The sequence below is a fragment of the Oncorhynchus keta genome, chromosome 37, assembly GCF_023373465.1.
Source record: "Oncorhynchus keta strain PuntledgeMale-10-30-2019 chromosome 37, Oket_V2, whole genome shotgun sequence".
In the NCBI taxonomy this organism is placed as follows: Eukaryota; Metazoa; Chordata; class Actinopteri; order Salmoniformes; family Salmonidae; genus Oncorhynchus; species Oncorhynchus keta.
Window position 1 is genome coordinate 25310613 of NC_068457.1, and position 12349 is coordinate 25322961.

Below are 12349 nucleotides of genomic sequence, written 5' to 3' on the forward strand. Positions count from 1 at the left end.
GAGAGAGAGAGAGAGAGAGAGAGAGAGAGAGAGAGAGAAAGGTTGAGAGAGAGATTAAAACAGCTCTCTGCATCCCACTTTAGAATGTGTCTGCATGTGCGTAACATACCAAGGAACCTTTGACCTGACCTATTCCACCTACAGTCTGTGTGAATTAGAGATGGTCCTGTAGTGTCATGTTGCCTGAAGCGAGGGTGTCCCAGGGCAACAAGGCAAGGTCATGGGGTGAAATGAGTTCTGACAATCTCCCCCTGCCTTCTTCCTCTCTTCCTCTGGGGCAGGGCCTGTATGGCTGACGGTAGACCTATGTCTCAGAGTACATTATCCTGGTTGTATTCAGAAGGGAGGCCCCCATGCTAGTCGACAGACTACCCTCCCTGGACCCAGCTCCAGACTGCAACACGGTGTGCTTCTCTGTCTTAGTTAACAATGGAGGAGGGGGGGGCAAGGGGTGGTGGTGGGGGAGGAGGAGGAGGTCAGGGGAGGGTTGGCAAGGGGTGGTGGTGGGGGAGGAGGAGGTCAGGGGGGCAAGGGGTGGTGGTGGGGGAGGGGGGGGTCAGGGTAGGGGGGCAAGGGGTGGTGGTGGGGGAGGGGAGGGGAGGTCAGGGGAGGGGTGGGTTAACCCATAACACTAGCAGCTGGAGTAAGGTAAAGTAACACTGTATGGCAGACGATGGATTGACCACGTAGAGCCTTGAAGGGCTCATGTCTCTACCATACAACATGCTGTCTCAGGCATCTTGTTACCAGTGTGAGGAACACAAAGACTAAATACATGGGAGTGTGTGATATGATTAAGCAATACAGCCAGAGGAGGTGTGTATATTGGCTAATATACCACGGCTCAGGGCTGTACTGATGTACAAGGCCAAGCAGAGTAGCTGGATACAGCCCTTAGCAGTGGTATATTGGCCCTATACCACCAACTCCAGAGGTATCTCATTGCTATAGAAACTGGTTACCAATGTAATTAGAACAGTAAACAAGTATTTTTGAGTCATACCAGTGGTATATTGTCTGAAGGTTGGAATGTTGTTTCAGCCAATCAGCATCTAGGACCCAAACTACTAGGTTTATAATAAACAGTACATACCCTTTGATGCCGGTGATGAGGAAGATGAGGTTGCCGTTGATCTTGGTGCAGTTGACAAACATCTCTATGTTGCTGGCATCCACCGTCTGGGCTGTCTGCAGGCTGCCAGTCCCTATGCCGTCACACACTGGAACACACACACACACACACACGCGCACGCACGCACCCACGCACGCACGCACCCACCCACCCACCCACCCACCCACCCACCCACCCACACACCACCCACCCACCCACCCACCCACCCACCCACACCACCACACACACACACACACACACACACACACACACACACACACACACACACACACACACACACACACACACACACACACACACACATTGACATTTCTGCAACAACATTCCTCTGTCCAAGTCATAAGCTCCTTCCAGTTCCAAAGCTTTACTATCACACATACAGTAGTTCCACTCGTTGTCCTACCAACGACCTTGGCATTTATTCACCAACTAGTTCCCTGGTCAAGGATGGCTGCTCTCTCAAGTATTTTCTTATAGACTCATTATTTGATACATTCAGATTGCTCTGATGACTTGGAAGACTTACAAAAGCATGAGCCAACAGTAGTGTCCTAAATGGCCCTCTATTCCTTATGTAGTGCACTAATTTTGACCCGTACGGTACCCACAGGACTCTGGTCAAACGTAGCGCACCACATAGGGCATAGGGTACCATTTGGGCCGTAGCAATCTGAGCCAATTCCCACCGGCTAATGAATTCATTACATTGGTATTAATTACACTTATAGACCGGAAGTAGAGCCAAGTGTTTCTGACAGAGGCCTGACCGGGGTGAGTATGGCTGGCATTAACTGGTGTAACCAATTTTTGATTGTGATTTATACGAGTCATTTCAATACCTGAAATGTTAATTTGTTATCATTTCCCAGAGTTCCTCTGGGCCATCCCTCATTACCCCGCCTGTCCCCCTGACAGTATAATCAAGAGATGTGGAATCGATAGACACACATATCTCTGAGCACTGAGGCTGAGAAACATCATTCATCAGCATTGGGGAGGAGACAGAGAGGGAAGGAGTGGAATATGGGAGGAGACAGAGAGGGAAGGAGTGGAATATGGGAGGAGACAGAGAGGGAAGGAGTGGAATATGGGAGGAGACAGAGAGGGAAGGAGTGGAATATGGGAGGAGACAGAGAGGGAAGGAGTGGAATATGGGAGGAGACAGAGAGGGAAGGAGTGGAATATGGGAGGAGACAGAGAGGGAAGGAGTGGAATATGGGAGGAGACAGAGAGGGAAGGAGTGGAATATGGGAGGAGACAGAGAGGGAAGGAGTTGAAAATGGGAGGAGACAGAGAGGTAAGGAGTGGAATATGGGAGGAGACAGAGAGGGAAGGAGTGGAATATGGGAGGAGACAGAGAGGGAAGGAGTGGAATATGGGAGGAGACAGAGAGGGAAGGAGTGGAATATGGGAGGAGACAGAGAGGGAAGGAGTGGAATATGGGAGGAGACAGAGAGGGAAGGAGTGGAATATGGGAGGAGACAGAGAGGGAAGGAGTGGAATATGGGAGGAGACAGAGAGGGAAGGAGTGGAATATGGGAGGAGACAGAGAGGGAAGGAGTGGAATATGGGAGGAGACAGAGAGGGAAGGAGTGGAATATGGGAGGAGACAGAGAGGGAAGGAGTGGAATATGGGAGGAGACAGAGAGGTAAGGAGTGGAATATGGGAGGAGACAGAGAGGGAAGGGGAATATGGGAGGAGACAGAGACGGAAGGAGTGGAATATGGGAGGAGACAGAGAGGGAAGGAGTGGAATATGGGAGGAGACAGAGAGGGAAGGAGTGGAATATGGGAGGAGACAGAGAGGGAAGGAGTGGAATATGGGAGGAGACAGAGAGGGAAGGAGTGGAATATGGGATGAGACAGAGAGGTAAGGGGTGGTACAGACATCAGGATTGGTTAGGAGACAGAGAGGGAAGGGGTGGTACAGACATCAGGATTGGTTAGGAGACAGAGAGGGAAGGGGTGGTACAGACATCAGGATTGGTTGGGAGACAGAGAGGGGAGGGGTGGTACAGACATCAGGATTGGTTAGGAGACAGAGAGGGGAGGGGTGGTACAGATGCGCCTCCACAGTCCAGTACGTCCTGTGCCTGCTCCCCGCACTCGCCCTGAGGTGCGTGTCTTCAGCCCGGTACCACCATTGCCGGCACCACGCATCAGGTCTCCAGTGCGCCTCCACAGTCCAGAGCTTTGGACTGTCACGTCCTGACCTGAGATATCTCTGTTTTATTTGTATTTTGCTTCGGTCAGGGTGTGACTAGGGTGGGTACGCTAGTTTTGTAATGTCTAGGGTTTTTGTATTGTCTAGGGTTTTTGTATTGTCTAGGGTTTTGTATGTCTAGGGTTTTGTAGGTCTAGGGTTTTGTAGGTCTAGGGTTTTGTAGGTCTAGGGTTTTGTAGGTCTAGGGGTTTTTGTAGGTCTAGGGTTTTGTAGGTCTAGGGTTTTGTAGGTCTAGGGGTTTTTGTATTTCTATGTTGGCCTGATATGGTTCCCAATCAGAGACAGCTGTTTATCGTTGTCTCTGATTGGGGATCATATTTAGGTAGCCATTTCCCTTTGGTGTTTGTGGGATCTGTCTATGTGTAGTTGCCTGTCAGCACTCGTTTGTATAGCTTCACGTTTCGTCTTGTTATTTTCTTAGTTTGTTCAGTGTTCATTCTTTAAATAAATAAGAATGTAAGCATACCACACTGCGCATTGGTCCGATCCTTATAACGAACGTGACAATTATGGGGATACCTTTGGGACAGATGTCATTATGGGGGTACAGTATGTGGGTACCTTTGGGACAGATGTCATTATGGGGGTACAGTATGTGGGTACCTTTGGGACAGATGTCATTATGGGGGTACAGTATGTGGGTACCTTTGGGACAGATGTCATTATGGGGGTACAGTATGTGGGTACCTTTGGGACAGATGCATTATGGGGGTACAGTGTGTGGGTACCTTTGGGACAGGTGTCATTATGGGGGTACAGTATGTGGGTACCTCTGGGACAGATGTCATTATGGGGGTACAATATGTGGGTACCTTTGGGACAGATGACATTATGGGGGTACAGTATGTGGGTACCTTTGGGACAGATATCATTATGGGAGTACGGTATGTGGGTACCTTTGGGACAGATGTCATTATGGGGGTACAGTATTTGGGTACCTTTGGGACAGATGTCATTATGGGGGTACCTTTGGGACAGATGTCATTATGTGGGTACCTTTGGGACAGATGTCATTATGGGGGTACAGTATGTGGGTACCTTTGGGACAGATGTCATTATGTGGGTACCTTTGGGACAGATGTCATTATGGGGGTACAGTATGTGGGTACCTTTGGGACAGATGTCATTATGGGGGTACAGTATGTGGGTACCTTTGGGACAGATGACATTATATGTGGGTACCTTTGGGACAGATATCAGTGCAGGGGATGCACATCTTAGTGCGGTTCTCCTCTACTTCCATCTTGTTGCTGGGACAAGCCCTCACACAGGAGCTGTGATCCACCACAAAGTTATCTGGGACACAACACACAGATATAACAACTTTACTCTACACATTACAGAAACTCTTCCACAGGGCTGTCCTACATGGTTGTCTATAACTTTACTCTACACTTTACAGAAACTCTTCCACAGGGCTGTCCTACATGGTTGTCTATAACTTTACTCTACACTTTACAGAAACTCTTCCACAGGGCTGTCCTACATGGTTGTCTATAACTTTACTCCACACTTTACAGAAACTCTTCCACAGGGCTGTCCTACATGGTTGTCTATAACTTTACTCTACACTTTACAGAAACTCTTCCACAGGGCTGTCCTACATGGTTGTCTATAACTTTACTCTACACTTTACAGAAACTCTTCCACAGGGCTGTCCTACATGGTTGTCTATAACTTTACTCTACACTTTACAGAAACTCTTCCACAGGGCTGTCATACATGGTTGTCTATAACTTTACTCCACACTTTACAGAAACTCTTCCACAGGGCTGTCCTACATGGTTGTCTATAACTTTACTCTACACTTTACAGAAACTCTTCCACAGGGCTGTCCTACATGGTTGTCTATAACTTTACTCCACACTTTACAGAAACTCTTCCACAGGGCTGTCCTACATGGTTGTCTATAACTTTACTCTACACATTACAGAAACTCTTCCACAGGGCTGTCCTACATGGTTGTCTATAACTTTACTCTACACTTTACAGAAACTCTTCCACAGGGCTGTCCTACATGGTTGTCTATAACTTTACTCCACACTTTACAGAAACTCTTCCACAGGGCTGTCCTACATGGTTGTCTATAACTTTACTCCACACTTTACAGAAATTCTTCCACAGGGATGTCCTACATGGTTGTCTATAACTTTACTCTACACTTTACAGAAACTCTTCCACAGGGCTGTCCTACATGGTTGTCTATAACTTTACTCCACACTTTACAGAAACTCTTCCACAGGGCTGTCATACATGGTTGTCTATAACTTTACTCTACACTTTACAGAAACTCTTCCACAGGGCTGTCCTACATGGTTGTCTATAACTTTACTCTACACTTTACAGAAACTATTCCACAGGGCTGTCCTACATGGTTGTCTATAACTTTACTCCACACTTTACAGAAACTCTTCCACAGGGCTGTCCTACATGGTTGTGTACACGTGTCTGTGTCAGTCCCCTGAATTGATTTGTACATCAATAGTTTTGAAGACATTCAGGTTGAAACATTGCACTCAATAAAATGTGGAACATTCATGGTGTGGGTCATGGGTCATGCCAGCGGTATGCATGGTGTAGGTCATGGGTCATGCCAGTGTTATGCATGGTGTGGGTCAAGGGTCATGCCAGCATTATGCATGGTGTGGGTCATTGGTCATGCCAGCGTTATGCATGGTGTGGGTCATGGGTCATGCCAGTGTTTTGCATGGTGTGGGTCATGGGTCATGCCAGTGTTATGCATGGTGTGGGTCATGGGTCATGCCAGCATTATACATGGTGTGGGTCATGCCAGTGTTATGCATGGTGTGGGTCAAGGTTCATGCCAGTGTTATGCATGGTGTGGGTCAAGGGTCATGGGTCATGGGTCATTCCAGTGTTATGCATGGTGTGGGTCATGCCAGTGTTATGCATGGTGTGGGTCATGGGTCATGCCAGTGTTTTGCATGGTGTGGGTCATGGGTCATGCCAGTGTTATGCATGGTGTGGGTCATGGGTCATGCCAGCATCATGCATGGTGTGGGTCATGGGTCATGCCAGTGTTATGCATGGTGTGGGTCATGGGTCATGCCAGTGTTATGCATGGTGTGGGTCATGGGTCATGCCAGCATCATGCATGGTGTGGGTCATGGGTCATGGGTCATGCCAGTGTTATGCATGGTGTGGGTCATGGGTCATGCCAGTGTTATGCATGGTGTGGGTCATGGGTCATGCCAGCGTTATGCATGGTGTGGGTCATGGGTCATGCCAGTGTTATGCATGGTGTGGGTCAGGTAACCGGTTCTTACGGGGACACTTCTCCACACAGAAGGATCCATAGGTGTACTTGGCCCGTGGATTGGATTCCAGCTGGAAGGTGGTGGGGTTGTACACAAAGGGCTGGGGGCACTGGGTCACGCACGCCCCGCTGTCGTTGAAGTTGGTGCAGGCCTGGAACGGAAACATTAGGAACACACAGTCTGAGGGTATAGGAGCGTGGGGTAGGACTCAATTGAACCAGCCACAGTAATGTACATTGACGTTGTCTTTGTTTAGAAACTACTGTCTGGGAAAACACATCTTATTCTGAAATGTGTAAGCATGTACGTGTTAGAGCAGTCTACCTGGTAGTGGTATGTTTTACAACAGACTCCCTTCAACCATATGGGGATTTTACTTCCCAGTGGGATACAGAGCTATTATGTAAACACTACAAGGTGGGTTAGATGGGATTGAGCCCTGAGGAACACAAGGACACACCACTGTTTACTGTTTACTACATGATCAGTCGTTTTTAGCCAGGTTTAATCATATTACAGTATACAGGCCATACTGTAACTGCACCAAAAGCACTCTTATCCTCCAGGCCATACTGTATCTGCAGCCAAAACACTCTTATCCTCCAGGTCATACTGTATCTGCAGCCAAAACACTCTTATCCTCCAGGTCATACTGTATCTGTAGCCAAAACACTCTTATCCTCCAGGTCATACTGTATCTGTAGCCAAAACACTCTTATCCTCCAGGTCATACTGTATCTGCAGCCAAAACACTCTTATCCTCCAGGTCATACTGTATCTGCAGCCAAAACACTCTTATCCTCCAGGTCATACTGTATCTGTAGCCAAAACACTCTTATCCTCCAGGTCATACTGTATCTGTAGCCAAAACACTCTTATCCTCCAGGTCATACTGTATCTGCAGCCAAAACACTCTTATCCTCCAGGTCATACTGTATCTGCAGCCAAAACACTCTTATCCTCCAGGTCATACTGTATCTGTAGCCAAAACACTCTTATCCTCCAGGTCATACTGTATCTGCAGCCAAAACACTCTTATCCTCCAGGTCATACTGTATCTGCAGCCAAAACACTCTTATCCTCCAGGTCATACTGTATCTGCAGCCAAAACACTCTTATCCTCCAGGTCATACTGTATCTGCAGCCAAAACACTCTTATCCTCCAGGTCATACTGGATCTGTAGCCAAAACACTCTTATCCTCCAAGCCTCCAGACACACCATATATGAGTCAACTGTTAGTCAAATAGAAGCCATTGATCCGAAGGCTAAATGGTGAAATGTTTTTCTCATAAAACGTTGAACTTGTCTGTCGTCAGTGTTTGCGACCTCTAATAGCGACTAGTAATTGAATTGGATAAGGCTGTATACGTTACAACTGTAATATCCCTCTGTTAGTAGAAAACGTTCCTTCATTAGATGAACAGAAAATGTTAGGGGGGTGAAGGATCATAATTAGAATAATAAATTAGCCATTTGGTTGTTTCATCTGAGGAGGAGTCAGTAGACTTCTACAGTCTATTAAACACACAGAGGTGTGTCTTTCAGTAACTGGGGAATTAGAGAATTTGTGTGAATTCTGTTGTGTTGGGAGAGTAATGTGTGTGTGAGGGGGGTTAACTGTGGATAACTGTGTAGATGTTTGTGTGTATGCGCGGGCATCTGTGTGTTTGTGTGTGTCCACGTACGAAGCAGTCTGTGTCCTTGGGTCCCGAGCAGCCCCCAGCACACTCCCTGTGGCAGCAGTTACTGACGTAGGGGCCGAAGCAACGGCCGTCACACTGCTCAGCACACACAGTCTTGGTCACTGTGGAGAGCACAGGGTTTACATTACTGACACAGGTACACACACACACACACACACACACACACACACACACACACACACACACACACACACACACACACACACACACACACACACACACACACACACACACACACACACACACACACACACACACACACACACACACACACACACACAATGCACTGCCAGTTATATAGTGTAAGTTATAGCTCTCCATAGAAAATGCCTGATATGGAACGTGGTCAATGATAAATCAATCCCTACACCCGTGTTTAATGACACTGGGTTTATACCCGGTTGAGAAGAGAAGAGGATCCCAACAACACACACACACTTCACACAGTGGCATAATAATTCTGGGTTGTCAAAGCCTTGTGTTTAAGTGCTCACTTCCTGTCCCTCTGTGTGGGAACATAATGAAGTGGTAGGACTGAAAGCTGTGGAGCTCTTAGCTCTATTATTCTGACTGAGGAACTGCAGAGAAAAGACCAATCACTCTCTATGGTTGTCTATGACGGCTGGAGTTCACCCTGTCATTACACAGAGGAGTGTTACAGTGAAATCCTCAGCTGCTTGAACTCTCTCTGTTTCTCTTGCTCTTTCTCTCTTTTTCTCTCTCTGTTTCTCTCGCTCTTTCTCTTTGTTTCTCTCTCTGTTTCCCTCTTTGTTTCTCTTTGTTTCTCTCTCTCTTTTTTTGTCTTTCTGTTTCTCTTGCTCTTTCACTCTCGTTATCTCTCTCTCTTTCTGTTTATCTCTCTTTCTGTTTATCTCTCTTTCTGTTTCTCTCTCTCTTTCTCCCTCTTTCTCTCTCTTTCTCTCTTTATCTCTCTCTTCTCTTCTCTCTCTCTTTCTCTCTCTTTCTGTTTATCTCTCTCTGTTTATCTCTATCTTTCTCCCTCTTTCTCTCTCGTTCTCTCTCTCTTTCTGTTTCTCTCTCTTTCTCTCTCTTTATGTTTATCTCTCTTTCTGTTTCTCTCTCTTTCTCTCTCTTTCTGTTTATCTCTCTCTGTTTATCTCTCTCTTTCTCCCTCTTTCTCTCTCGTTCTCTTTCTCTCTTTCTGTTTATCTCTCTTTCTGTTTCTCTCTCTTTCTCTCTCTTTCTGTTTATCTCTCTCTGTTTATCTCTCTCTTTCAACCTCTTTCTCTCTCGTTCTCTCTCTCTCTTTCTGTTTATCTCTCTTTCTGTTTCTCTCTCTTTAACTCTCTCTTTCTGTTTATCTCTCTTTCTGTTTCTCCCTCTTTCTCTCTCGTTCTCTCTCTCTCTTTCTGTTTATCTCTCTTTCTGTTTATCTCTCTTTCTGTTTCTCTCTCTCTCTCTTTCTCCCTCGTTCTCTCTCTCTCTTTCTGTTTATCTCTCTTTCTGTTTCGCTCTCTTTCTCTCTCTTTCTGTTTATCTCTCTTTCTGTTTCTCTCTCTCTTTCTCCCTCTTTCTCTCTCGTTCTCTCTCTCTTTCTGTTTCTCTCTCTTTCTCTCTCTTTCTCTCTCTTTCTGTTTATCTCTCTCTGTTTATCTCTATCTTTCTCCCTCTTTCTCTCTCGTTCTCTCTCTCTTTCTGTTTCTCTCTCTTTCTCTCTCTTTATGTTTATCTCTCTTTCTGTTTCTCTCTCTTTCTCTCTCTTTCTGTTTATCTCTCTCTGTTTATCTCTCTCTTTCTCCCTCTTTCTCTCTCGTTCTCTTTCTCTCTTTCTGTTTATCTCTCTTTCTGTTTCTCTCTCTTTCTCTCTCTTTCTGTTTATCTCTCTCTTTCAACCTCTTTCTCTCTCTCGTTCTCTCTCTCTCTTTCTGTTTATCTCTCTTTCTGTTTCTCTCTCTTTAACTCTCTCTTTCTGTTTATCTCTCTTTCTGTTTCTCCCTCTTTCTCTCTCGTTCTCTCTCTCTCTTTCTGTTTATCTCTCTTTCTGTTTCTCTCTCTCTCTCTTTCTCTCTCTTTCTCTCTCGTTCTCTCTCTCTCTTTCTGTTTATCTCTCTTTCTGTTTCGCTCTCTTTCTCTCTCTTTCTGTTTATCTCTCTCTGTTTATCTCTCTCTTTCTCCCTCTTTCTCTCTCGTTCTCTCTCTCTCTTTCTGTTTATCTCTCTCTGTTTCTCTCTGTCTCTTTGTTCTCTCTCTCTTGCTCTCTCTGACCTTGTGTGTGTGAGTGTGAGTGTGAGTGTAAGTGTGAGTGTGAGTGTAAGTGTGAGTGTAAGTGTGTGTGTGTGTGTGTCTAATACATACAGCTTTGGCACTGGTTGTCCTGATGGCCCCAGCAGCGTCCGTTACAAGAGCGATGACATCGTTTGCCTGCGGACCACATACACACACACACACACACACACAAATAAAACATGTCAGATAACCATCCACACACACACACACACACACACACACACACACACACACACACACACACACACACACACACACACACACACACACACACACACACACACACACACACACACACACAAATAAAACATGTCAGATAACCATCCACACACACACACACACACACACACACACACACACACACACACACACACACACACACACACACACACACACACACACACACACTGAGAGTGGGTGAGTGTGCTCTGAGAGTGGGTGAGTGTGCTCTGAGAGTGGGTGAGTGTGCTTTGAGAGTGGGTGAGTGTACTATGAGAGTGGGTGAGTGTGCTTTGAGAGTGGGTGAGTGTGCTTTGAGAGTGGGTGAGTGTGCTTTGAGAGTGGGTGAGTGTGCTCTGAGAGTGGGTGAGTGTACTCTGAGAGTGGGTGAGTGTGCTCTGAGAGTGGGTGAGTGTGCTCTGAGAGTGGGTGAGTGTACTATGAGAGTGGGTGAGTGTACGATGAGAGTGGGTGAGTGTGCTATGAGAGTGGGTGAGTGTACGATGAGAGTGGGTGAGTGTGCTATGAGAGTGGGTGAGTGTACTATGAGAGTGGGTGAGTGTGCTCTGAGAGTGGATGAGTGTACTATGAGAGTGGGTGAGTGTGCTATGAGAGTGGGTGAGTGTACTATGAGAGTGGGTGAGTGTACTATGAGAGTGGGTGAGTGTACTATGAGAGTGGGTGAGTGTGCTATGAGAGTGGGTGAGTGTACTATGAGAGTGGGTGAGTGTGCTCTGAGAGTGGGTGAGTGTACTATGAGAGTGGGTGAGTGTACTATGAGAGTGGGTGAGTGTACTATGAGAGTGGGTGAGTGTACTATGAGAGTGGGTGAGTGTGCTATGAGAGTGGGTGAGTGTACTATGAGAGTGGGTGAGTGTACTATGAGAGTGGGTGAGTGTGCTATGAGAGTGGGTGAGTGTGCTATGAGAGTGGGTGAGTGTACTATGAGAGTGGGTGAGTGTACTATGAGAGTGGGTGAGTGTGCTATGAGAGTGGGTGAGTGTACTATGAGAGTGGGTGAGTGTGCTATGAGAGTGGGTGAGTGTACTATGAGAGTGGGTGAGTGTACTATGAGAGTGGGTGAGTGTACTATGAGAGTGGGTGAGTGTACTATGAGAGTGGGTGAGTGTACTATGAGAGTGGGTGAGTGTACTATGAGAGTGGGTGAGTGTACTATGAGAGTGGGTGAGTGTACTATGAGAGTGGGTGAGTGTACTATGAGAGTGGGTGAGTGTACTATGAGAGTGGGTGAGTGTACTATGAGAGTGGGTGAGTGTGCTCTGAGAGTGGGTGAGTGTACTATGAGAGTGGGTGAGTGTACTATGAGAGTGGGTGAGTGTGCTATGAGAGTGGGTGAGTGTACTATGAGAGTGGGTGAGTGTACTATGAGAGTGGGTGAGTGTACTATGAGAGTGGGTGAGTGTACTATGAGAGTGGGTGAGTGTGCTCTGAGAGTGGGTGAGTGTACTATGAGAGTGGGTGAGTGTACTATGAGAGTGGGTGAGTGTGCTATGAGAGTGGGTGGTGTGCTGTGAGAGAGCGGG

At 46.7% G+C, this 12349-nt stretch overlaps 1 protein-coding gene across 3 annotated transcripts in view; it reads right to left on the minus strand.

Moving 5' to 3' along the window:
- LOC127916785 (receptor tyrosine-protein kinase erbB-4-like) overlaps positions 1 to 12349 on the minus strand; it is a 419139-nt gene that overhangs the window by 149609 nt on the left and 257181 nt on the right. Inside the window, exons 4-8 of one of the 3 annotated variants that reach the window (XM_052499916.1) lie at positions 10656 to 10721; positions 8322 to 8440; positions 6644 to 6785; positions 4539 to 4652; positions 1094 to 1220 (exon numbers count right to left, since the gene is read on the minus strand). In XM_052499916.1, the coding sequence (XP_052355876.1) occupies positions 1094 to 1220; positions 4539 to 4652; positions 6644 to 6785; positions 8322 to 8440; positions 10656 to 10721 (568 nt within the window). The remainder of the gene's footprint in view (positions 1 to 1093; positions 1221 to 4538; positions 4653 to 6643; positions 6786 to 8321; positions 8441 to 10655; positions 10722 to 12349) is intronic. The other 2 variants (XM_052499915.1, XM_052499917.1) reach the window with 2 other exon arrangements.